The sequence below is a fragment of the Galdieria sulphuraria genome (assembly GCF_000341285.1).
Source record: "Galdieria sulphuraria unplaced genomic scaffold scaf_58, whole genome shotgun sequence".
In the NCBI taxonomy this organism is placed as follows: Eukaryota; Rhodophyta; class Bangiophyceae; order Galdieriales; family Galdieriaceae; genus Galdieria; species Galdieria sulphuraria.
The window spans coordinates 29533-51479 of NW_005178417.1; the positions used below are offsets into that span (position 1 = coordinate 29533).

Here is a 21947-nt window from a genome sequence, read left to right on the forward strand (position 1 = left end):
TGTAAACTACTGTCATGAATAGTACATAGATACTTGACCAACTGACGACATTGGTAAGCTAAATAATAACAACCCGCATTGCAAATCCACTGTCGACATAACAACGGAACTTGACAAGTATTCGTCTGAGCAATGGATACGGGATGCGCACAAAACTCATAATTTTCTTTCCATTCAGCTTCTGATATAGTCCCTTCTCCTACCCATAAAGACAACCNTTTCTGAACTAGTCTCCTAACAAGTAAGTGATTGGACAAATCTTTATAGGTTGGACGTCGCTGTGGATGCCACCACTCTTCTTGAAAATATAAATCCGTTGGAGGTACAACTTGCAACGATCTCGGAACACAAGCATAGTGCTTGTTTCCATCTAACCAACCGTAGTCCAATAATACCAAATCGTAAAAATTATCCAAAGGAAGAGGATTATCCTTATTCTTTTCGAGAATATCGTAAGAAGAGGAATACTCTCGAATCGAATGTCTCATCCATTCGGTTCCGAGATAAAAGCGATGATTTCCTCGATATCGATAATATTCATTAGCAATATCGATTGCTTGTGAAACGTGATACATATTCATAACAACGGGTGAAGAAGTAGCCTCCATTTTACTACGAGCAACAGCAAATGACAACGCTATTCGTGTTATATATCGCATATAGTCACAGGTGTAGGCCAATATTCGTATAAACACTCGAGGATCGGCTCCAACAACTGGCGGACAATTTGAAGAACGAATAGTGTTACAAAAGCTTAATAATATATGCCAGTCGACGAGAGCTAATAAACGTCGTTCCTTTACACTCAATCGTAGCCAAAAATCAGCTGACCAAGGTTCGTAGCATTTCAACGCTGAAGGTGTAGGAAAACCCCTTTTCACAACTGAAGATATCAACCACTGATATTGCCATACAAGTTGTTCCCAAGTCAAACTTGGCATGGTATCTTTATGACTTTTGGAAGTAACAGGATGAGCCGCTTTTTGGACGATAAACTTATTGGGATGTAACACAAGTTTGACCTCATATTGTTCATGACGTAAAGCTTCATAAAGTAATAAGCACTCCAAAGCATTCTTGGACGGTATATATTTAGCCAGCAACCAGGGCTGCTCTAGTGCCAAGGGACCTAAGCGGACGGCTTGTTGACAGAACAAATCTAACTCTTCTTGCGTCCACTGTAGTGCCAAAGGAGGTTGTTCAGGATCTTCACGCCATTCACTTGCAGAATGGGTCATACAAGGTTTCACTGAAAATTCTTCAACTTGAAAAACTCGCTTCGTTACTGACAAGGGTGAGTTGGAGGAAGTGACGACGCCATTGGACTGAAGCGTTTCCTTGGAACCTGATGAGTTGAGAGATTGTTGACTTTGTTGCCTATCTTCTAGTTGCTTTTGTTGCAATTCTTGTTCTAAAAGTGCTTCCAGTTCGTCGTCCTCATGATTGCCAACTAACGCTGTCCAGTATTCATCTAGTCCACGACTTCCTTCTTCATAGAATTCTTGCAATGTTCGTGAGTCCTCTTGTTCTTTTTGGCGACTTTCTTCTTCCAAAAGCCTTTCAAGATCCTCTTCCATCTTTTCTCACAGAAGGAAGCTTCCAATCATAAGAATAAGAACAACAATGCATATCCATCATTCCAATCTAAAGACTCGTATTTATGAAACGCAACAAAGTTTTGTCATTTTATTATGAATAATCAGTACAATATGTTATTGACTAGTGTCTTGAGATACATTATCAAGTCCCTGGACCACTGTAAAAGTGAGTATGAAACGTTAACTGGCAACGTAACCTCCGTCTCACCTTGTTTAAAGTCAGGATAAAGGGACACTGCAGTAATACTGCCGAAGACAAAAGAGTTTCTAAAAGCAGTTCTAGCTCCCCATACTCGCAGACTTTGAGACTCCATCAAAAGATACCATAACAACAGAACCTTACCTTTTAAGGAGGGATAGAATATGACAGCGGCCGATAAACCGGTAATGAGAAAAGGGTAACTATGTTTTAGTGCGATACAAGATTGTTCAAGAAAGCCTCAAACGTTGATAAGATCGAACAAACGATTGGTTCACGTGTTACAAGGACCTACCTTTGGTGTGTTGAGTGATATTTTCGTCAAAACTTTTCAGTTGCTCCACTGTCAACAAGGAATGTGCCTATAAATAGGGTTCAATTTTGATCATTTTACTTGCACAATGTCCTAACTTTTCCAGTTTCGTACGCTTGGTTAAGTCGTTCTCTGCCTTGATGAACCAACGAGTAGAGGTTGGACATAATTTGAAAGATTCGATTACAATTGGTAAGCTGAAGAGAATGTATTTGTTCTAACAACAACAACAGCAGCAGCAGAACTTGCTGCTTTGGAAATTTAATAAATTTTTTTATATTTTTTGTTTTCTGTATATAGTTTGATGACAATATTGAAGATGGACAGTTTACGATGGAGACTGATAGGAAGCATCATAACCTGATTGGAATGCCCCATCTAAGGATACAGTTACAACTAAATACGACTATTCTTGATGGACTAGAAAGGATAGATGAGCAATAAAAATGTTTAGCAAAATCTTGTTTCCAAGCATACGGAGATAATGTTTTTGTGACTCTATCAAGAGTTCCCATAAGGGAAATTTCATCTGGTACATGATACTTGTGTTTCCATACAATATTTTTACATTGAAATTTCTGTAATAACGAGTCAAGCTAATTCAAATATCAAATCCATATTCTCAGTTGACGTCTATCTTAGCCTTTATTGAACCAAAATTGATAGTATAACTGAATACAGCAGCAACAGCTTCATGAACAAAGCAATGAAGAGGATGACCCTTTTGTAAGAGAGTCATTGGGAGTTATATGAACACCAAATACAAGCCAATGAGAGAGATATCGATAGTTGCAATGGAGAAACTAGCTTCTTTACAATGTCGGTGTCACTTCAGTATTACCATTATCAAACAAACACATCATTCTGAATAAAAACCTTCAAGCCTTTGATTTGACGGGAGTGGTTATGCAATGAAATGTATCAAATTCACCACTGGACGAATCCCTTTGTTCATCATCCAGTAGTGATATTAGCAAGTCCTGAGAAAGTTCAACATTATCCAAATATGCTGCATTGTCCTCCATTGGAATGGAAGCTAAAGGAGTTTCAAGATGTCCATTAAAATACAAGTCAGTGAAAGGACGACTTCTATGCTCTCCTGAAAACATTTCTTCAGGATACTCTTGAATCGGACGGAAGCCAAGTTCTATTTCGGATATTTGGGTTCTGTGCCAGATGTTACTTTTGTAGTAGACGCTAGTCTCTTGCCAGAATATGGTATTGGTTGGATCGTCATTTAAGAATACTACTTCGATTTCAACTATGTCGCCTTCGTTTCTTGTAACACTGATATTATTCATATCAATTCCTGAAAGAACAACTGTAATGTAATCATCCTTATAATCACTCGAACAGCTGCGCAAAATTTCATATAAAGCATCATCTATTTCGCTCAATGAAACAGCATCTTGATATTTTTTTGTTTACATATGATATTCTGATAATAATATTACGAAACTTACTTGACAAGTATGCTGATTCTTCACCACCAAATTCTCCCTTATGATGTGAAAAACTTACCATGCTTGAGAAATCCATATTATTATCTGCAATTCGATGATCAATATGACGATACTCAACAAAATTCTTCTTTGGCTTACAGACACATCCTGAAAAATGTAGTTGCAATTACCCAAAAAGCATAGTATTTTTTGTACTCACCCATGGCATACAAAACACAAGTAATATCGTAAAGTCGCCTCTTCTTTGCACCAAGTAAAATAGATGCTTTGTTCAGGTTAACCAAACCCTCCCGTCTTAGCATGTCTAGAAACTGCAAAGTAAGAATATAGAGCGAAGTTTTTGTTTTGGTGTGTTTCCCCAAATTCCTTCTCTTTCTCGCCATATTCTCACTAGAAGAACACAATGTGGACTCTTCTGCATCGTCATCGAGAAACATCTGATTTTTCCAGTTTGTTAGAGCCATAGCAGCTGACGCTCTCTGTGGAGGCCTTTGTCGACTACAGTTCCGACTTTCTGCAAGATCATTCTCCGCAAAGAGAGTTTTCTTGACAAGACTGCCCCTTCTTCTTGTCGTTATCATTGGAATGAGTTCCTGGTTATTGTCAGTCAAAGAAGAACCATTTATCAACAGAAGACTTACTGTATTGTCATTGACATACTGTCTGTTTCTTTTCAGGAGTGGAGTCGATGTTCCAAACATGCAATCCCTCTCAGGAAAAAGACAAAAACAATGAAATGAAACGAGTCTTCTATTCGTGTCATCAATGTCCAATGACAAATCGCATTTTTCTACATACGCATTCATTTGGCGCCAAAACGATTAGGCAAGAAAGCTTCCATAAATTCGATAGAAAGTTAGGGTGAGATGGATCATTTTCGTTGAAATTTATTCAGTAAGAAATTTATCAAGAAATTGTTGTACTTCATCGGGATTTCTTAAACGGTACTTTGCACCTGTAGGTCTAGATATTTCTGTAACCACAATACCAATTCCATTTTCTACTTGAAGAACTTGAAAAGCATCTTCATCTGTTATATCGTCACCAAAATACAAAGGAAAAAAGGGAGAGTCACTACTTTCCGAATACCAACTGGCTTGTGACTTGTGCGTTTCGAGATTGTTTTGTAGGAAAATCTCTTCCATGTTTTCGAGAGGTGAAGAAGAAAGAGAAAGATCCTGATACTCTGCCAAAAATTGGGTCTCCTTAATCTTCTCATTTAGCGGCACTTTATCATTCCATGATTCCGAAATTCCCTTACTGAAGATATGCAGTAACCAACGCACCGCTTGTCCTTTATTCCAGTTGAGCAGGAGACGAATTTCGAATACTTTCCGTCCAAAAGTTTTCTCAAGTTGGTCTCGAAACGGTTCCACGATTCTATCAATTTCACTTTCCAAACGGTCCACTTCCATTTGAACATCTCCTGACTCCGAATCTCTTGAGACTATATTCCTGTAGTGAATAGAAAGTGAAAAGGCGTTATCCTCCAATGTCACTCCCTTAAACTTGGGTAAAACTTCCGACATAATTCTCATTCGAACTTCTCTTAGAGTCGGCAAAAAAGATTCAGCCAACTTAGGATGGTACGATATATCTCCACCAACTTCGTCTGAAGGAACGCCAATGTCAAAACCATGACTACCAGCATATAACAAGCCACTAACACCTTGTAGGTCAACTAACTCCTTCAATTTCTTGCGAGAACGGCCAGATATTATTGCTACTGCATACTTTTCTGCCAAACGTCTCAAAGTTTCGTGCATTTCGGTTGTTAATGTAGCCATGTCTGGATTGGACACAATGTTTGCGAGAGTTCCGTCAAAATCAAGAAAAAATATTGGTCTGTAACCGTTAATCTTATTCTTTATCTCTTGTAATCTTTCTAAAGCGCTTGCCAACCTCAAAGCATCTGAAGCTGCTGGAGAAGACAGTTTTGACAAGGTTCTAAAACTGGAAGACGACGGTACGTGAATATTTCGAGACTGTTGGGGACTTGGAATATTCTTATTCAGAGTGGCTTTACCTCTAGAAGTTGAAAGTAAGCCAACTTCTTCTATGTTTCCCTTCCTTGGCGACCTGTTGCCACTACGCATCTTACAACGACACAGCCAAGGATAGAGTTGGATCCAATAACACCGAATGGGTGAATTAGAACATCACAAGGATTAGCTCAAATTTCTAGAAACCATGCAAATGGGAGAGGGACGTAATGAGAGAAGGGATGGTAAAGAAAGGCTGGCAATAGCATGCCTGTATCAATATTAATTTGGGCCGATATTTACCTCAAACTTGAACCCTTACGGCAACCGACGAGAGACACAACTAAGCACTTAATGTTTGGAACGCATCAAAAAGGTTGCTGTAATCGGGTCTTTTGTTCAAACAATGGTTTCCTATTATTCAATGATACCTGTTTTAGAAAGTTTGAAAGGTTTGTGTCCCGTGGTTTTCGAATAGAAAGCTGACAAACTTTATACGACTAGATCATTTGAAACAATTCAATATCCAAACTATATTCATTGAGATAAATATGACGATGAATAGATGTTGTCATTCAACTGTAGACTAGAAAATGTAGATAAATGGCTACGAATATTGGTTCGATTGTTCTATATTTTCTAGGCTTTCATCAACAGTCTATATGGAGCCGTTGATAGTAGTTGCGTTTGATTCTTCGTTGAGACTACCATCATTCTTTTCTATGATATCCTTATCCAATGCTTCCGATGCATTTCCATCCGAATATTCATTCTCGTTCATGTACAGAGCATCAACCGATTCTGAAAAGAGGGAAATATCATCCACAAAATTTCTATAATACAATGAGACATGAAGTCTTCCATCGGAACCTACAGATTCTTGTAAAGGAACCCATAACTCCGTATTCTTTCCTTCAACCAGCGAAGAAATCATTACTTCAAAAGTTCCAATAGTACGATATCGCATTCCATAACGATCCATTACTTCAAATAGAATGGAATCGTTTTCTGGATCTCGAACAAGCATTTCAAACTGTTGATTCCAAACAGGATCGCCCTTGCGTCCAAGTTCAGAAGTGTTTTTGTCACTTTTACTGCGAGTAGTATTGTCTGCAACTGTAATACGACAAAAAGGGTTGGAGAGACCCAAAGTCGTGGTTCCTACGAGACTAACTGCTCCATACAATAGAATATTTACTACACCGACATAGTCCTTCTTCTTCTTTGATAATTTCTTCAAAATAGATCTTTTAATATTCGAATCCGGCTGCAACTTGAAAACTATCAGACGATTGGGCAGTACCATACGCTTTGGAATTTCAACGGTTAATAGTCTTCGCAAAAAGACTCTCAAACCAGGAACTTCCATGATATCAACAATCTTGAATGGCTTGAGCACTAAACTCAACCTAGGTTGTCTGACAAGTGCTAAAGATATGTCTCCTATGAATGGTTTCTCTTGTGTTAGACGCAAATGAACTCGAAAAGTAGCATCGACATCCAGTCCACTAACTATCACTGGAATATGAAGACAAAATCGTCGAAAAGGTCCGATACGAACCAATAACAATAGTTTTGCGTCACCGTCATATCTAAAATCGAACTCATATACAAGTTCAGTATCGGATCTGGTGGGAAGAGCTTCTACACCAAAAATTAGAGGTGAACGTCCTCCCAATTCAAAACTTTCTACATCTATGGATTGCAACAGAGGTCTTCTTTCTTCTTCGAGTGCGTCTTGAATAACTTTTTGTAATATCTTCATTGCCTCGGGTTGCAGAATGTCATTGAACAACTTCCAACATCTTTTCAACGATGCATTGAGCCATTCGACAGTTTCTTTTTCTTGTTGAATTGTGGAAACACGTGTAAAGCTATCATTACGGAATCGAGTTGTATTGTTATTCATTTGGATATTAGAATTGACTTTAGAAGACGTCTTGTTCTTGCCTACACGTGGAGTATGGAAGACAGAAATAAATATCGATAGGATGAAAGATACCCAATCATATAGTAACTGCGCAAACTTCACTACTAGAATTGTCAAACAAAAAGATAAAACAAGAATACGAAATCCTTGAGGAAAGAAAGGCTGTTTTTTGGAATAGAGGGGGTCCAAAGGTTGTTCTTTCCATAGTCTGTCGAGTTCCCGTTGTAAAAAGAATAGCTTTGTTTGGAGATTATCGAATAAAAACTTTAGTTTCCTTTCCATGAAGTGATAGTTACTGGATAAACTCTTCGGAATAGCCAAGGAAAGTATCTGAAGTTGGTTTCCATTCGAACGCTTCGAAATTGGTTGTGTTTTCCAGTGTTTCTTAGATAAAGAATTGAAGTTCATCATTCTCCAAAGGTAACACATACATGATACCTTCATATTCTTACAAGAGTCCACGGAAGAAGGAAAACAAACAAGTTGCAGTATTGCTTAAGAAGGAGATGCGCAATGATCTGCATGACACATTCTTTTCAGACTGATTTGGATAACGGTCACTTTAGAAGATGATGTATTCAAATCTTTTGTTTGTTTGGAACAATACAACCACACTATAGATAGTTGATTACGTTACTATCCTTTATATATAAGCTGCTATTAAGATTCAAAGCAGACTCTTCCACACATTCTTTGGAATGTATCTTCTTCAATAGCAATTTTCTATATGATTTCCTGCATTATTTAACTATACAAAAACATATTGAACAAAGATAAGATTTAGGCAATCTGAGCAGATTGCATTCTATTATTCACGATGTTTGTTTTGAACATTTTTTCAACGACTCACAAACAAAGAGGACTTAACCGTGCTTCTTGTCCTCCACTCGGCAACTACAGCAATAACCATACTTTAGCTTATAGAGTCAAGTGTATTTCTGAAGAAACTCGGGATTCCAATTCTCTTGTCAGTTCCTTGAATAGAAAGTTGTGGAAAACCTCCGTTGCAGGAAGTGATATTCCTATGATTTATTCTCCTTTTTTAGAAGATATGCAGAATACTTTATTTGCTTCTTTTGAAACGGTTGAAGACTATCCTTTGTCAGAGTTTTTGGCAAGTGCTCAAAGCAGCAAGAAGGTAAGAAATCCACTTGGGGTCCGTTTCTGTAGTTGCTTCTAGCTGTTTACTATTAGCCAGCTCGAATAGAATCTTGGTGCTATCAGTGTCCAAAGTTTCGAAAAATACGTTTAACTTATTTGGATGCAGGAGTTGCTGCTCAAGTGTTTAATGCAGTATGGTATCCAATATCGAGTTTAGAACTTCCTATACTGGGGGTAGACTTTCTATCGTTTGGGGGCAAAAATGTCTTGTGTGTTATGGACTTTCAACCTTTGATGAATGATCAGTATTATCTTGATAAATATATACAGCCACTTCATCCCATTCGAGAAAGATATGCAGATCTTGCTGGAAGAATGTCGAGTCGTTTTTATGATGAAAATCGGTTTTTTTCAAAGGAGTTGTTGTTTGGTAGATTTGATTCCACGAAACCTATCTACGAAAGACTGTTTCCTGCCTTTCGAGAATATTTAGACTTGTATATCACACTTGCAAAACAAACAGTTGAAGATGACAAGTCTCGATCAATCATTTGGCAATTACAATGTGAATATGATCGATATTCAGCAGAGAAGGATCCTGCTATGAGCTTGTTTCGATCTTACTTTGGAAGTACTTGGGCACATCGCTTTGTTTATGAATTTCTGTTTGAAAACAGTCGTTATGAGAGCAGTCTAGATAATAAGACTTGAATATCTTATAAATAGTTTTATTGTTTACTGGTTGAGTATTTCTTAGTTATCCTCCTGCCTATTCCAATGATTATACAAATCATGTTCATTGTCTACATCACATTCTGATACTCGAGAATAGTTTATACTCTTTGACTGTTCTTCTTTATGATAATCATGCTTGTTTTCTATTCCTAAACTAGTTTGCTCCTGTAGAAGCAACTCTTCACTAATTTCTGCCTCCTCGCACTCACAATTTGTAACACAACTCCCAAATAAACTAGAAACATAAGATACTCCGAGGTCTGTTGTTTTAGGAACATTTTTAGTGGTAGGTGAACAAGTAGAAGAAGAAAGGGAACAAGGCAAACCATCATAATAGTCCATCCTTTGGCTAGGCATGTCCAAATATTTTTCAGCAAAAGCTAAAAAGCTATATCCAGTTACTGAATGCTGACTCCCAGTTGCATCTGAAAGGTTATTAAGAGACCCACTTTTTTCCAAATCCACAGGAGTCCCTTTTAGAGACAAAGAAAACGTATTAGGTGATAATACTGTAGAGAGGTATATATCGGAGTACTCTATATCTACTATTCCATTGGATATAATATCCTCCATATATACACTTTTTGTATTACAGACCCTCTTCACTTCCTCGAAAAAATATCCCAAAAGCAGCTCATCACATTTTTGACGAAAATGGAACGGAAATCACAACGTGTCTCGATCACAACACGTCATCTTCGTCACTCATTTTTTCTCATCCAAAAAGTGACCGGGACACGCTCTCCGTGGCTGCTACTCACCGAGAGACTTGTGTGATTCCTCCTCTTCTTCCGATCCATTGCTTGAATACGGAATCAAACCTAATAAAGATCTAATGAATATCATTTGAATTCACAACTAAAATGTATTTACTTGGTAAAATACAAGACTCAGCTGACTCAACCCTATCATAGAAACAATATCAGTATACAAAAGTAAATAAAAAAACACTCGCACTTGGCTCGTTTCTCTTTCGTTTTCAAATATCTTGGTAGCCTTCCAAACTTGCGCTTTCCTGCACTTGGCACAGAAATACTTTTGCTAAAACCGAAGTCCGTATCCCGTTCTCTCGTTACCTGTTCTTGTGCAGTTAATAATACCGTGTTGTGACGTCGTTCCTTAAACTTTTCCACTTGTTCATCTAGTGAACGAAAACTCTCCTCCTTTTTCTTCTTTAACTGATCCAAAAACTCGATGTCTTCATCTTCTAAAACTACAGGTGCTTTTATGGAACCAGGTGTCTCTTCCCAGTCACTATTTTCGTCTTGTTCACGTTGTCTTCTCAACTGTTCATAAAAAGACTTGTCTTCCTTTTCACTATTCTTGGAAAAATAGGGTGCCCTTTTTTGACTAGGAACTCTTTCATAGTGGTCACTTTGTTCTTTTCTGATAGAAGAAGAAGGGTTGGGAAACACTTGGTCTACTGAACGTGATATCGGAGCTTGGCGATGAGACCGACGACTATCCATTCTCATTCCTTCGTAATATAATAAACACAAATATCGAAAGATGATTTATAAAGCTATTTGTTTTGGAATAAGAAAAAAAGGAGTATAGCGAACTTTACGTTTAAAATTTTCAGACACTTTACAAATAAAACCGTCGAATGTAACGAAGAAAACCTTCTATGCCAGATTCCACTTTGCTGTAGAAATCGGGATAGCGAACTTTCTCGTCTATATTATTACTATTGGCGCTCTCAGGAGTTCTAAACAAACTGCAGTATATCGTTTAGAGAACGAGACAGCGCCAAAACATAACCGTTCAGTGGAACCAACTCCATCAACAACATGGTTAGTTTTATTCAACAAATGTGAAAATACATTTAAGATACTACAATAGTGGTAACTGAGTTGTTTGCCATCGACAAAGATAATCGTCGTTGCAACGGCCATCGTTGATAAAATCCAATTCTTTCCATATTCTCATGTGAACTCGTTCGATAAACGGAAATTTGTGCAAAACTTTCTCTATCAAAATCCTTGAAACAAAGATGATATGTGTTCGACTGTCTCTGTACATGAACTAAAACAATTTTGGCTTCATCTGGTGACCGAAATGCCACGGTCGTATCATCATCTATATCAATCTGCTGAAAGCCTGGACGAATAAACTTGCTAAACTGTAACATGATATAAAACTTCTTTTGAATAGTGAAAGAATCATTTCCAGTCGGTTGATTAAGATTACAAACTAAAAACCCCCAATGAGGAGCAGAAGAATCCTCCACAGCTTGCCAATATATCCAAGCATTTGCATGAAGCTCCTTCAAATCAGAGATTATTGTCTGTGCAAGACTTATGCCAGAACCATCATTATCTCCATATTCTGAAACCCATAACAATTTACGTCTTTTGGAACACATATCCAACAGATTCCTACGTCCCTTTGCATTGTAAGTGTGCGTATTGATACGATTCAGTTGTGATAGCGTTTGTGACGAATAACTATTCACAAGCCTTTTAGCCTCTTCTACACTGTAAGTATCTGGCGCGGCAATACAATAGCCCAAGTTCCATTTTCGAATCTGATGATAGAGACTGTCTATTACTTTCTCTTGCAAACGACAGTCAAAATAGCAACCTTCTTGTCTTCCTCCAAGTTTCCACCAACTAGACAGAGGTTCATTGAATGGTTCTATACTTTCACATTGGATATGACAACTATTCTCTATTAGTTGAGTACTTCTACACAGATATTCTGCAAAATTGTCCACTTGGTTCTCGACCAAGTTGTTTTCCGATGACATTCTTGCTCCTGTTACACTACCACTCTTCGTCATAAAATAGGGAGGGGAATTGGAAAATACTTCCAACTTGTCAACTCCTCTTTTCACAGCTGCTTGAAGAAACCACAACTGGCCGGCATCTTGTTCAAGTGAAAGAGAACTAACTTGATTGGCACTTGTATATAGACCAGGGATACAAGCTCTCGGTTCAAGTGTCACACGAATATTGGGATTCTCTCCTCCACCGATATTATAACGAACAATATTCAAACCCAAACCTTGTTGGACGTCAAAGAGAAGGTCTGCAATTTGTTCCTTGTATTCTGTAGGTCCCTTGCCAACCACATTAGCAAACCAAGCCAGAGAAGTTCCCCAACCTTCAAAAGTACCTACAACTGATGCTTGTCTGGAAATTTCCAAGTCTTTCAAAGGCTCGCTAAATAGCTTGGATATAAGTTCTATCATCATCAATGCCAATCCTCAAACCAATTTCATTTTCTTAAAGAATTCTTTTTTCTACGCAAATTGGCGCCATATGAAAACACTAGATATACCAAAAGGACGTAGTGCTGTCATAGTCAGCGCTGTGAGAACCCCAATAGGTGCTATGGGAGGTGTGCTTTCTAGCGTGCCTGCAACACAACTAGGTGCTATAGCCATAAAAGGTAACGGATTTGAAGAGCAATTTTGTGATATCTGAAAGCGTTCGTAGGAGCTTTAGAAGCAGCAAAAGTTGAAGCATCCTTGGTTGAATATTGTTATATGGGAAATGTTTGCCATGCTGGTTTAGGCCAGGCACCTGCACGTCAAGCAGCTTTGGAAGCAGGGCTGTCTCCTTCTTGTTGTTGTATGACGTTGAACAAAGTGTGTGCTTCAGGTTCTCGTGCCATCGCGTTAGCAGTACAAGACATATGGCTGGGAATTGCAGATGTTGTTGTGGCTGGTGGCTTTGAAAATATGTCAATGATTCCTTATTATCTGCCAAAAGGTATTTCTCTTTGTAACCTTTGCCCATTCACCTGAATCTCTGTTTCTTTATGTAGCGCGTTTTGGGTATCGTATGGGAAATGGGGAGCTTGTAGATGGTATGATCAAAGACGGACTATGGGATCCATATGGGGATAAGCATATGGGTAATTTTGCAGAACTCTGTGCAAAGACCTACAACTTTACTCGCGAAGACCAAGACCATTTTGCCATCTCTAGTTATAAGAGAGCTCATGAGGCCAATGAAAGTGGATTCGTGAAAGACGAGATTATAGGAGTTCCAATTGAAGATAAGAGGAAGGGAACGCAGTTTGTGCTCGATGACGAAGAGTATACCAAAGTTCAGTACGATAAAGTTCCCAGTTTACGTCCGGTCTTCCAAAATGATGGAACCGTAACAGCTGCTAACGCCTCATCTATTAGTGATGGAGCTGCAGCTGTTGTAGTGATGTCAGAAGAAAAGGCGAATGAGTTGGGAGTTAAGATAATTGCTAGAATTTTGGGTTTTGGTGATGCTGAGCGTCCTCCAGAAGAGTTTACTGTCGCACCGTCGCTGGCGATTCCCAAGGCCTTGAAACATGCAGGCGGTATCCGTATAGAGGACGTTGACTTGTTTGAGATCAATGAGGCTTTTTCGGTTGTAGCATTAGCAAATATGAAGATATTAGGCCTGGACCCTGCCAAAGTGAATGTATTTGGAGGTGCTGTAGCTTTAGGACACCCACTCGGCTGCAGTGGTGCTCGAATAGTTGTAACTTTGTTAAATGCACTAAAGCATCGAAAAGGAAAGATTGGTGTTTCGGCTATTTGTAATGGTGGTGGTGGTGCTTCTGCTTTGGTTTTTCAAATGGAATAAAATAGATTTTTCATTTCGAAGACGACTCGTTGCGAATAATCCTAAGAAATATTCAATATGGTGGTACGTAACAAATTGGCTCACTTTGGAAATATGTTTAGTTTTTTGAAAAGTTACCCTTGTCTTTATTGAAAGCTGCACAAGGTCAGCCAGTGGTTAGTTCTGTTGAGAAGTTACCTTTGTCTTTTACTAACTTATCTACCCCAAGTTGGTTGAACTGAAGAGTGGCGACACGTACAATGGTCACTTGGTGAATATTGACTCATGGATGAACTTGAACTTGAGAGAAGTAGTATGGACTTCACGAGAAGGTGATCGCTTTTGGAAAATTGCCGAAATTTATGTACGAGGAAATACTGTCAAGTAGGTACTTTTTCGTCAACAACCTGTTCTGTTTTTGACAAGGAAAAAGGTATTTGAGAGTTCCTGAAGAAATTGTGGATACCTTGACTGATCAACAAAGTCAAACTACTGATAAATCTTCCTCTTTTCCAAAGAATAGGAGACCTGGTTCAAGAGGTAACAAAGTTTTTAGAAGAAAGCTACTAAACAATTCTGCTCTTAGGAAAACGACGTTGGGGTTCATAACTTGAAACGAAAATGAATAACGGTTGAAGCTTTCTTGTATGAAAATAAATAGATATGAAAAAACGGGATGTTTTCATCACTTGAGTGGTTGCAAACCAAGTTCTTTGCGAAGTCGATTCCACTCTGCTAAAGACCTAGCTTCTTCCGAAGATTCTTCCAACTTGCGTTGTATTTCTTGCTCCATAAGATTACGACCCTTGGTGCGGTTACTCGCCTGAACCAGTAGGTCTCTGAAACGCAAAGACCGATAAACTTTTGGCTCTGTCGGTTGCCGGCTTTCTTCCCGTGGTTCGTTTTCTGAGTATAACCTTTGCTTCTCTATAGCTGGGTCGGTTTGTTGCAATTCTTCTTCCAGTTCTTGTTCCAGTTTACTCTTCCTTGGTGCAAGCAGTCTATCTTCCATGAGGACGTTTCGATTGGGCAATCGAGGCAATTTTATATCACATACGTCTTCTTTTTGAAGCAGTTCGTCAATACATTCGTCAACGTGAATGAGTTCATATTTATTTTCTCTCCTAATTCGAAGTTTTCTAAAGTCTTCATACAGTGGTTCCAACCAACGGTACACGTCCGTTCCGTTTCCCACAAGTCTCCAATAGAAAGCTGCCAAAGCAGTTAGATATTTGAATTTCTTTTGTTGCAAATATTGGTGAATGATTTCCTTATCAGGACTTAGTTGTAAAAGTTTCAAGATGAGACAGATAAAGGGTGTGGGTTTCTTCAGTGGACCGTACAACCCACCCACATAAGTTAGTTCTGCAGCCTTATCTACCAATGTTTCTGCAGTCAAACCAAAGCATTCTGCTTTCCAATAAGCGCATTGGTATATTTTTTCTCTTGTTATTTTATCTATCAAGAACTGTGGATCGAAACCGTGTGCATGAATAGCCAACGGATCCGTACGATTGGCCATATCACCCAAAAGAGAAACAATTTCATATGAAAAAAGGGAAAACGCATTTGCGTCGTCGTCGATTGAAGGGAGTGCAAAAGTCCCTTTGGCATTCCATAGTCCGTACAACTTGTAGTTTATAGCACAGTATTCTGATAGAGAGTAGGTCATGTCGCACAGAAAATTTGAGAGACCAAGACACGGATCTTTGGGTTTCCTTCCGAGAAAGAGGGCTAGGAGACAACGTGGACGGATAAAGGCATTTCCAAAAGATGACTCATCAAAGCCTTGCCACCTGACTGGGTTTCTAAGTTATAAAGCTGGGATGACCCATGTTGTTCGTGATGTAGATAAGCCTGGCAGCAAACTTCACAAAAAGGAAGTGGTTGAAGCTGTTACTATTCTTGAAGCACCTCCTATGGTCGTCGTCGGTATCGTTGGATATATTGAAACTCCAAGGGGACTTCGATCCTTGAAAACAGTATGGGCAGAACACTTGAGCGATGAGTGCAAACGTCGTTTTTACAAGAATTGGTATAAGAGTAAAAAGAAGGCTTTCACTAAATATGCAAAGGTCAAATACGAGCAAGGTGGAGAAGCCATCAAGAGAGATTTGGAGAAAATGAAGAAATATTGTTCAGTTATTCGTGTTCTCGTGCATACACAAATGAGAAAATTGAATATCGGACAAAAGAAAGCACATATTGCAGAAATTCAAGTTAATGGTGAGTAAAATGAACCCTTGTCGATCAGGAATAGTTTTTGAAAAGTGTTCAAGGTGGAACGGTGGCAGAAAAGGTAGACTTTGCGACAGGGTTGTTTGAGAAGACTGTTTCAGTTGACCAAGTCTTCTCCAAGGACGAAATGATTGACGCTATTGGAGTTACAAAGGGCAAAGGTTTTGAAGGAGTTATTCATCGTTGGGGAGTTACGAGACTTCCTAGAAAGACGCATCGTGGTTTGCGCAAAGTGGCTTGTATTGGTGCATGGCATCCTGCACGAATTCAGTTCTCAGTTCCTAGAGCAGGACAAAATGGATATCATCATCGAACACAGATGAATCTGAAGATATACCGCATAGCAAAAGGAAACAACTTGAAAAGTGGGAGTACTGAGTTTGATTTGACCGAAAAGGCGATTACTCCGATAGGCGGATTCCCTCATTATGGTATAGTGAATGAAGACTTTCTAATGGTTAGGGGTTCTGTTTTAGGACCAAGAAAGCGCGTTATTACTCTGCGAAAGTCGTTGTATACACAGACTAGTCGATATGCTCAAGAAGAAATCAATCTCAAGTTTATCGATACTTCAAGCAAATTTGGACATGGACGATTCCAAACTCATCAAGAGAAACAGCGCTTTTTAGGTAGTTTGAAACCTCGCGTATGACGCATAAAGGAAAGACTGCTCAGTTTCGACACAAGTGTTTCTATTTATTTACTAGCAACACAATAGCCGATACAGCTACTGTGTAAAAGAAACAAACAAACAGAGAAACCAAATAAGGAGCCGACTGAAGCATATTTCCAGACTCCTTAGCAGAACCAACATACTACACAACACAAACCAGCAACACAACTCATTCTCTTAGTATGCGTGTTCATGTTCTATGACTTTATCCAAATATTTCTGTAGAAAAGCGTTTCCCACTAGAGAAGCGTATTCTCGAGCAACTTCCAAGGATAGAAACATTTTCTTCTCCGTATGCGTCATATAATAGAAATAGTCTTTGTTCTCTTCATAATAGTTTCTAAAGAATTTTGGGTCGTGCAGCTTTGACTTTTCTTTCAGGCTCTCTTTGAACATGAGTGCTCTCAAGTCGTCTGCGTCCACCATAGTCACTAGGCTGCCCTCGACGTCCAGACGAATGCCGTTCAGTCGAAGAGCGTAACCGTCTGCTGATATTTTTATACCTTTATTCTGTTCTTTTTGACTAGGCATTCTGCAACCACCAACAATGCGTGCACCTGACAATTGACAAATGGGAAGATAATTATAAAAAGTTTTGGGCAAAGGAAAATCCATGTGAGCTTCGAGTAAGTTCGAATCCAATCGAATTTAGCTTCTGGAGAAAAGTTACTTCTGGGGACGATGATAATGAGGGTGCGTGTAGAAATAATTAAGAACAACTTTATTTATTTTCACACTTCACCGTTCTTCTCTATACTTGAGCAGAACGCTTCTGGTCGAGAACGTGAATATTTCACCGTATTCAATATATTTTCCTACCTTGTTGCGTTGCATGCAAAGTCTCAACTCCTGTTCTAGTCGAGAGCAGTCGTCTTGGCCACTTGTCATACATTGCCAAAGAGGAAGACAGTCGCATTCTTTAGAATATTCCTCTTCTCCTTGCACTTGGTTGTTTGTCTGTGTCACGGGTGTACTTGTTGAGAAAGAGAGAATCTTCCCCAGTCGGATATCCTCCCGTGGCAGCTTACTATATTGCATACCACAGAGAACAACAGTTGTACCCAGAACTAAAACTCCCGAAGGATAAACCAAAAGTTTACTTAAAGAGGGCGCCATACAATCATTTATCTTTCAAAATAGGGAAACGCTCCACCCTTTCCCCATGAGCATCTATTCTATTTATTACTTGTCAACATGATAGCGGTTTTCACTATTTGTCTTTACACAAGTTTGGAAGTGCCATAAGTATCATAGATAGTTTGGAAACTATAAATAAAGAAATACTAAGATTTCCCTCGACTGCTGCTTAATCTTTTATACACTACTGCCAACAGTTCAAAGCAGTTTCGAAACCCTCATCTTTTAACCGTATAGTTTGAAAATAATTGCCTTGGCCTGTCTCAGTTTTGTTTCAGTCTGTTTGAACTTGTAGGTAAGAATGAAAACTTTTTGGAATTTCCTATTCTCCTATACAATAGAAACTAAGTTGTCACAAGATTATCCCAACATATAATAACAAAGTCAATTGAGGATAGTTACCAGGCTGCAAAATATGAGAGACACCCAGATATAATGTTTTCCAAACTCGACAAGTTGTAGTTTTCTAAATTCTTGCAGGACAAAGAAATACATACAATAGTGAACGATATCGAACCATTACACCATCACAATATGAGTTTGATGCATCAACCCTATTCCTGGAAATCTTGGGTGTTTGCAACATCTCATTGTAATATGAAATTCTAGTTTTTATCTTTTTAACAATAAAAGCCAATGAAATCTTGTACTAGGCTAGGCAACCAACTACAATGTGTTTGGACATAATATTCTCTTCAGTTGGAGAGTTTTTTTGCCATGTGCTCCATTCATTTTACTCCACAACTTCACATTTTGTTCAACAAGAGCAATGGAATTATCTTCCACTGAGCTGCAACTTGAGTTTTTGTTCTTGTTGCATCTCTCCATCGAGGAACTAATAAACCTTGTCTTCTTCCATACTAGCCCATTTCCCCTCTTTCCTTTATGGGCGAATGAGCTTCGTTTCTTGTTTATTGGTCAACTTTCCCTTGCGTCGTGTGCAACGTTTTATTATTCTAGAAAGAACTGTTGTTCAACGTTGTAAAGATTCTATTACACATCACTTAAGAAAGAAACAAATTCTAACGCTTCCTTCTACGTACTCGAGGAAATGCAGCTTTTGTCGAAGCAGACGTGTGCAAACAAGTTCCTTTCAACTTTTCACAACGCTTGCAAGTCATAGTGAAGTATGTTTACCCAAAAAGTTGGAAGATCTTTGTCAAGATCTTTATCAAAGTCCTGATAAGAGTTCAAAACTTTGGAAACTAGTGGAGTGGGGAAATGGTCTGACTGAAACCTTACCAGTGGAAGAAAGGATTTCGAAACATAAAGTAGCAGGCTGTGCTTCCGTTGTTTATATTAAAGTTACTTTGCGTAACGAAAAAGTTTTTCTGAGAGGCTTCGCGGACTCCAAAGTTGCAAAGGGCTTGTTATTTCTTTTACTCTCTGGTCTGCAAGACACAGCTGTCCAACAAGTGAAAACACTGTCTGCAGAAGTCATCATACAAAAGGCTGGTTTAGAAACCATTCTATCTTCTTCACGTATGGGAGGAATTAAAGGCATGCTTCGATATATCCAACAACACTGTAACTTGTTACAGAAACCAGAGGGTGCTCCATCTTGTTCCGATTCCCATCAGTATTCAACAGATTCAGAGAAAGTAAGTTTCCATAGATATAAAAAGATAGGAAACCGAGTCAAGTTTTAGGATGAGATTGCTGTATTGTTATCTGGAGGAGTGGACTCCTCAGTAGCTTTAAGTAGATTGTTAGAACAGGGTTATCGTGTGAAACCTTTTTATCTTCGCATTTGGTTAGAAGATGAGTTGTCACATTTAGGCAAGTGTCCTTGGGAAGAAGACTTGGTTTACGCCAATGCAGTTTGTGAGCACTTTGGTTTGAAACTGGAGCAAGTGACTTTACAGAAGGAATACTGGGAACAAGTATGAATAAAGAATATTACATTACTATTTGTTGAACGATTGAAAAGGTGGTTGAATATACGATATCGGAAGCTCGTGCTGGTCGAACACCCAATCCAGATGTGATGTGTAATAGTCGGATAAAGTTTGGAGTTTTTCTGGATTCGATAGGGAAGACATATCAAAAGATTGCATCAGGTGAGTTGTATGGTTGTTCATGACTCAAATATATGAGCGCCTGAATAAGATGGAAAGGACACTATGCTCGTATTCAAAAGGAACCATCAACGGGTCTATTTCAACTTATGGTTTCTGCAGATGCACATAAAGATCAAACTTACTTTCTCGCGCATCTGTTACAGAGACAACTCGCAAAGGTTGTATTTCCAATTGGTCATTTGACAAAGGAACAAGTAAGGGCAATAGCAAGAGAGTTGAATTTGGCTACCCAATCTCGAAAAGACTCTCAAGGTATTTGCTTCCTGGGACAAATCAAGGTATTTATGCATTCCAAAAAGGAAGATAAAAATATCTGAAGAAGAATTTGTAAGTTTGATGATTTCCTTCGCCATCATTTGGGTACGCGACCAGGAAAGCTCGTAGAAGCGGAAACGGTATTATCGGCTATTTATTTTTTGATGATAATCTGAGAAATTCGGGTCTACGAAACACTTTAGGGACAAGTTGTAGGGGAACATTGTGGTTATTGGTTTTATACTCCAGGGCAGCGGAAAGGTCTCCGTTTACCAAACGGTCCCTGGTATGTATTAACAAAAGATGTTGAATCGAATACTGTATTTGTGAGCCGTAATTATGATTCACCGGAAAAGCAGAGAAATTGCTTCATAGTAGAGAATGTTCATTGGCATATTCCACTGAGAATATGTACCAGTGAATTGTTGGCTGTACAGGTAAGGATTCGAATAATGAATGATCGAAAGATATCTACTGTTCACAGGTCAAGTTGAGACACGGCAACTTCTTTCATCAAGGCTTCATAATGGCCTCGGATGACGGAACTAGAGCAAAGGTGTGGTTGAATTCAAGAGACAACGGAATTGCACCAGGCCAATTTGCTGTATTTTATAGAGATGAAATTTACTGTATAGGAGCTGGTATAATTTCCAAAGAACTGAGCTTGTCCTTGTTGCCTATGCAATCTTCTTCTTCCGAAGCAACATTCTACTGATAGGGAATTTCACTTTGGAAGATATGTTTTGAAAGAAGCACAGTCTGTATAGGCTTTTGCAAATTTTTTGCCATCTTCAGTGAGAGGTTCTCCAAAATGTAACTGAGTTCTCGAATAGAGGAAGCTAGTAATAAATGTCATACGAATAGTTTCGAGTAGTTTGGTTGCAACTTGTTTTCTTCGAAAGGGCCTGGATATCCAAATGCGACGAATACCACATTCTATGAAACCAGCTGTGTTGAATTCTGAACCAACCGGTTCAACTAGCACCATGCCTGCAGCGTTACAAGACTCTCTGGAAATGTAAACATACATTTGGATCTTATCATTCTGTAGACAAGTGTTATCTTTTCCCAGTTCCTCTTCAGAAAGTGAGAGTAATAAGTTCACAATTTTGACACTATTGCTTGTGCATAACGAGGCATTCAAATATCCCCGCCAAACCAAGCCATCTTCATATTCTTTGATATAGGATATGGAACTGTCCTTGATGGGCCAACGAACCTTGTGATAATACCGTTCCTCGTGAACTTTTTTGTGAAGTTTTTCATCTGATTCATCTCCTTTTGTATAAAAGAAACCACATTGGCGGCATTTCGTTGCTTTGGTGGCACCCTTCTGGCCCACGTCCAAGTACAACTGGTCGTAAGATGAAGTAGATTGTTTCTTAATCTTCTTCAAACTCGGCAAAGAATTGCAAGGCTTTTGTTTCCACCACTTTTCAACTTGAGTGCAAGAGACTTCATCAAAGTTGATAGATAAAGGTGACTTGTTTCGTTTCCCAAATGTTCGAAAATTCCCCATTTTCATGTTTGAAATTTTGCAACAAGATTTCATCAAAAAGAATGGCTTGATGTGATGCTCTCTTAACATGATTGTTTTGTTCTTTCATATCTTTATCAAAATTGGATAACGCAGCTTCTTCCTCTTAATTATTTTCAAACTCTTTCTCTTGAAACGACAATATGTCTTTAATA

The 21947-nt window shown here is 38.7% G+C and overlaps 15 protein-coding genes across 17 annotated transcripts; 5 read left to right on the top strand and 10 right to left on the bottom strand.

Moving 5' to 3' along the window:
- Positions 1-43: 43 nt before the first annotated feature.
- On the bottom strand, positions 44-1598 carry Gasu_55840 (uncharacterized protein). Its single transcript, XM_005703255.1, has 2 exons — positions 217-1598; positions 44-166 (listed from the first exon to the last, which is right to left on the bottom strand). Exons 1-2 carry the CDS (start codon positions 1575-1577, stop codon positions 157-159), a joined length of 1371 nt encoding a protein of 456 aa, XP_005703312.1. The 5' UTR covers positions 1578-1598; the 3' UTR covers positions 44-156.
- A 44-nt stretch (positions 1599-1642) lies between these two features.
- On the bottom strand, positions 1643-2298 carry Gasu_55850 (uncharacterized protein). Its single transcript, XM_005703256.1, has 5 exons — positions 2209-2298; positions 2093-2159; positions 1942-2037; positions 1807-1890; positions 1643-1756 (listed from the first exon to the last, which is right to left on the bottom strand). Exons 1-5 carry the CDS (start codon positions 2275-2277, stop codon positions 1713-1715), a joined length of 360 nt encoding a protein of 119 aa, XP_005703313.1. The 5' UTR covers positions 2278-2298; the 3' UTR covers positions 1643-1712.
- A 625-nt stretch (positions 2299-2923) lies between these two features.
- Gasu_55860 (transcription factor E2F) lies at positions 2924-4308 on the bottom strand. The gene is made up of 4 exons (XM_005703257.1): positions 4215-4308; positions 3773-4166; positions 3574-3720; positions 2924-3518 (listed from the first exon to the last, which is right to left on the bottom strand). Exons 1-4 carry the CDS (start codon positions 4272-4274, stop codon positions 2989-2991), a joined length of 1131 nt encoding a protein of 376 aa, XP_005703314.1. The 5' UTR covers positions 4275-4308; the 3' UTR covers positions 2924-2988.
- A 115-nt stretch (positions 4309-4423) lies between these two features.
- On the bottom strand, positions 4424-5798 carry Gasu_55870 (trehalose-phosphatase). The gene has a single exon (XM_005703258.1). The coding sequence runs from the start codon at positions 5667-5669 to the stop codon at positions 4461-4463; it is 1209 nt and encodes a 402-aa protein (XP_005703315.1). The 5' UTR covers positions 5670-5798; the 3' UTR covers positions 4424-4460.
- Positions 5799-6031: 233 nt separating this feature from the next.
- Positions 6032-7898, bottom strand: Gasu_55880 (uncharacterized protein). The gene has a single exon (XM_005703259.1). It carries the CDS (start codon positions 7894-7896, stop codon positions 6214-6216), a length of 1683 nt encoding a protein of 560 aa, XP_005703316.1. The 5' UTR covers positions 7897-7898; the 3' UTR covers positions 6032-6213.
- A 360-nt stretch (positions 7899-8258) lies between these two features.
- On the top strand, positions 8259-9349 carry Gasu_55890 (15,16-dihydrobiliverdin:ferredoxin oxidoreductase). Its single transcript, XM_005703260.1, has 2 exons — positions 8259-8623; positions 8680-9349. The coding sequence occupies exons 1-2, from the start codon at positions 8303-8305 to the stop codon at positions 9295-9297; spliced, it is 939 nt and encodes a 312-aa protein (XP_005703317.1). The 5' UTR covers positions 8259-8302; the 3' UTR covers positions 9298-9349.
- Positions 9350-9393: 44 nt separating this feature from the next.
- Positions 9394-10818, bottom strand: Gasu_55900 (uncharacterized protein). Its single transcript, XM_005703261.1, has 3 exons — positions 10279-10818; positions 10195-10226; positions 9394-10142 (listed from the first exon to the last, which is right to left on the bottom strand). The coding sequence occupies exons 1-3, from the start codon at positions 10794-10796 to the stop codon at positions 10075-10077; spliced, it is 618 nt and encodes a 205-aa protein (XP_005703318.1). The 5' UTR covers positions 10797-10818; the 3' UTR covers positions 9394-10074.
- Position 10819: 1 nt separating this feature from the next.
- Positions 10820-12538, bottom strand: Gasu_55910 (alpha-L-arabinofuranosidase B). Its single transcript, XM_005703262.1, has one exon. It carries the CDS (start codon positions 12512-12514, stop codon positions 11147-11149), a length of 1368 nt encoding a protein of 455 aa, XP_005703319.1. The 5' UTR covers positions 12515-12538; the 3' UTR covers positions 10820-11146.
- Positions 12539-12548: 10 nt separating this feature from the next.
- On the top strand, positions 12549-13919 carry Gasu_55920 (acetyl-CoA C-acetyltransferase). Its single transcript, XM_005703263.1, has 3 exons — positions 12549-12714; positions 12762-13037; positions 13093-13919. Exons 1-3 carry the CDS (start codon positions 12585-12587, stop codon positions 13890-13892), a joined length of 1206 nt encoding a protein of 401 aa, XP_005703320.1. The 5' UTR covers positions 12549-12584; the 3' UTR covers positions 13893-13919.
- A 9-nt stretch (positions 13920-13928) lies between these two features.
- Gasu_55930 (U6 snRNA-associated Sm-like protein LSm4) lies at positions 13929-14512 on the top strand. Of its 2 annotated transcripts, XM_005703264.1 has the most exons (5): positions 13929-13955; positions 14006-14047; positions 14101-14255; positions 14305-14411; positions 14458-14512. In XM_005703264.1, exons 1-5 carry the CDS (start codon positions 13950-13952, stop codon positions 14478-14480), a joined length of 333 nt encoding a protein of 110 aa, XP_005703321.1. In that variant the 5' UTR covers positions 13929-13949; the 3' UTR covers positions 14481-14512. The 2 variants fall into 2 exon arrangements, with proteins under 2 accessions (XP_005703321.1, XP_005703322.1); XM_005703265.1 differs by having other exon boundaries at positions 14305-14512.
- Position 14513: 1 nt separating this feature from the next.
- Positions 14514-15418, bottom strand: Gasu_55940 (pre-mRNA-splicing factor 38A). Its single transcript, XM_005703266.1, has one exon. The coding sequence runs from the start codon at positions 15391-15393 to the stop codon at positions 14557-14559; it is 837 nt and encodes a 278-aa protein (XP_005703323.1). The 5' UTR covers positions 15394-15418; the 3' UTR covers positions 14514-14556.
- A 10-nt stretch (positions 15419-15428) lies between these two features.
- On the top strand, positions 15429-17387 carry Gasu_55950 (60S ribosomal protein L3). Of its 2 annotated transcripts, XM_005703268.1 has the most exons (3): positions 15429-15491; positions 15539-16097; positions 16151-17387. In XM_005703268.1, exons 2-3 carry the CDS (start codon positions 15542-15544, stop codon positions 16759-16761), a joined length of 1167 nt encoding a protein of 388 aa, XP_005703325.1. In that variant the 5' UTR covers positions 15429-15491; positions 15539-15541; the 3' UTR covers positions 16762-17387. The 2 variants fall into 2 exon arrangements, with proteins under 2 accessions (XP_005703325.1, XP_005703324.1); XM_005703267.1 differs by having other exon boundaries at positions 15429-16097.
- Positions 17388-17463: 76 nt separating this feature from the next.
- Positions 17464-18598, bottom strand: Gasu_55960 (uncharacterized protein). The gene is made up of 2 exons (XM_005703269.1): positions 17602-18598; positions 17464-17554 (listed from the first exon to the last, which is right to left on the bottom strand). Exons 1-2 carry the CDS (start codon positions 17896-17898, stop codon positions 17534-17536), a joined length of 318 nt encoding a protein of 105 aa, XP_005703326.1. The 5' UTR covers positions 17899-18598; the 3' UTR covers positions 17464-17533.
- A 190-nt stretch (positions 18599-18788) lies between these two features.
- On the top strand, positions 18789-20909 carry Gasu_55970 (tRNA (5-methylaminomethyl-2-thiouridylate)-methyltransferase). The gene is made up of 6 exons (XM_005703270.1): positions 18789-19520; positions 19569-19802; positions 19850-19979; positions 20037-20278; positions 20333-20395; positions 20459-20909. The coding sequence occupies exons 1-6, from the start codon at positions 18813-18815 to the stop codon at positions 20747-20749; spliced, it is 1668 nt and encodes a 555-aa protein (XP_005703327.1). The 5' UTR covers positions 18789-18812; the 3' UTR covers positions 20750-20909.
- Positions 20910-20953: 44 nt separating this feature from the next.
- Positions 20954-21818, bottom strand: Gasu_55980 (N-acetyltransferase). The gene has a single exon (XM_005703271.1). It carries the CDS (start codon positions 21778-21780, stop codon positions 20980-20982), a length of 801 nt encoding a protein of 266 aa, XP_005703328.1. The 5' UTR covers positions 21781-21818; the 3' UTR covers positions 20954-20979.
- Between the last annotated feature and the right edge of the window lie 129 nt (positions 21819-21947).

Coding starts and splice junctions, on each gene's coding strand:
- Gasu_55980 (XM_005703271.1), bottom strand. CDS start 21,780: ATGAAAATGGGGAATTTTCGAACATTTGGGAAACGAAACAAGTCACCT.
- Gasu_55900 (XM_005703261.1), bottom strand. CDS start 10,796: ATGAGAATGGATAGTCGTCGGTCTCATCGCCAAGCTCCGATATCACGT. Junction 10,227..10,278: donor ACGAAAGAGAAACGAGCCAA/GTGCGAGTGTTT, acceptor TTTCTATGATAG/GGTTGAGTCAGCTGAGTCTT. Junction 10,143..10,194: donor TGAGTCTTGTATTTTACCAA/GTAAATACATTT, acceptor GATCTTTATTAG/GTTTGATTCCGTATTCAAGC.
- Gasu_55850 (XM_005703256.1), bottom strand. CDS start 2,277: ATGTCCAACCTCTACTCGTTGGTTCATCAAGGCAGAGAACGACTTAAC. Junction 2,160..2,208: donor AAGCGTACGAAACTGGAAAA/GTTAGGACATTG, acceptor CCCTATTTATAG/GCACATTCCTTGTTGACAGT. Junction 2,038..2,092: donor TATCACTCAACACACCAAAG/GTAGGTCCTTGT, acceptor TCAACGTTTGAG/GCTTTCTTGAACAATCTTGT.
- Gasu_55960 (XM_005703269.1), bottom strand. CDS start 17,898: ATGGCGCCCTCTTTAAGTAAACTTTTGGTTTATCCTTCGGGAGTTTTA. Junction 17,555..17,601: donor TTTGCATGCAACGCAACAAG/GTAGGAAAATAT, acceptor GTTCTCGACCAG/AAGCGTTCTGCTCAAGTATA.
- Gasu_55920 (XM_005703263.1), top strand. CDS start 12,585: ATGAAAACACTAGATATACCAAAAGGACGTAGTGCTGTCATAGTCAGC. Junction 12,715..12,761: donor AGGTGCTATAGCCATAAAAG/GTAACGGATTTG, acceptor AAGCGTTCGTAG/GAGCTTTAGAAGCAGCAAAA. Junction 13,038..13,092: donor TCCTTATTATCTGCCAAAAG/GTATTTCTCTTT, acceptor TTCTTTATGTAG/CGCGTTTTGGGTATCGTATG.
- Gasu_55970 (XM_005703270.1), top strand. CDS start 18,813: ATGAGCTTCGTTTCTTGTTTATTGGTCAACTTTCCCTTGCGTCGTGTG. Junction 19,521..19,568: donor ATTCAACAGATTCAGAGAAA/GTAAGTTTCCAT, acceptor GTCAAGTTTTAG/GATGAGATTGCTGTATTGTT. Junction 20,396..20,458: donor AGCTCGTAGAAGCGGAAACG/GTATTATCGGCT, acceptor GAAACACTTTAG/GGACAAGTTGTAGGGGAACA.
- Gasu_55910 (XM_005703262.1), bottom strand. CDS start 12,514: ATGATAGAACTTATATCCAAGCTATTTAGCGAGCCTTTGAAAGACTTG.
- Gasu_55950 (XM_005703267.1), top strand. CDS start 15,542: ATGTCGCACAGAAAATTTGAGAGACCAAGACACGGATCTTTGGGTTTC. Junction 16,098..16,150: donor TGCAGAAATTCAAGTTAATG/GTGAGTAAAATG, acceptor AAAGTGTTCAAG/GTGGAACGGTGGCAGAAAAG.
- Gasu_55860 (XM_005703257.1), bottom strand. CDS start 4,274: ATGTTTGGAACATCGACTCCACTCCTGAAAAGAAACAGACAGTATGTC. Junction 4,167..4,214: donor AGTATGTCAATGACAATACA/GTAAGTCTTCTG, acceptor GACAATAACCAG/GAACTCATTCCAATGATAAC. Junction 3,519..3,573: donor AGAATCAGCATACTTGTCAA/GTAAGTTTCGTA, acceptor AAAAATATCAAG/ATGCTGTTTCATTGAGCGAA.
- Gasu_55870 (XM_005703258.1), bottom strand. CDS start 5,669: ATGCGTAGTGGCAACAGGTCGCCAAGGAAGGGAAACATAGAAGAAGTT.
- Gasu_55880 (XM_005703259.1), bottom strand. CDS start 7,896: ATGATGAACTTCAATTCTTTATCTAAGAAACACTGGAAAACACAACCA.
- Gasu_55890 (XM_005703260.1), top strand. CDS start 8,303: ATGTTTGTTTTGAACATTTTTTCAACGACTCACAAACAAAGAGGACTT. Junction 8,624..8,679: donor GTGCTCAAAGCAGCAAGAAG/GTAAGAAATCCA, acceptor GTTTACTATTAG/CCAGCTCGAATAGAATCTTG.
- Gasu_55930 (XM_005703265.1), top strand. Junction 14,048..14,100: donor CTGCACAAGGTCAGCCAGTG/GTTAGTTCTGTT, acceptor ATCTACCCCAAG/TTGGTTGAACTGAAGAGTGG. Junction 14,256..14,304: donor GTACGAGGAAATACTGTCAA/GTAGGTACTTTT, acceptor ACAAGGAAAAAG/GTATTTGAGAGTTCCTGAAG.
- Gasu_55940 (XM_005703266.1), bottom strand. CDS start 15,393: ATGGCCAATCGTACGGATCCGTTGGCTATTCATGCACACGGTTTCGAT.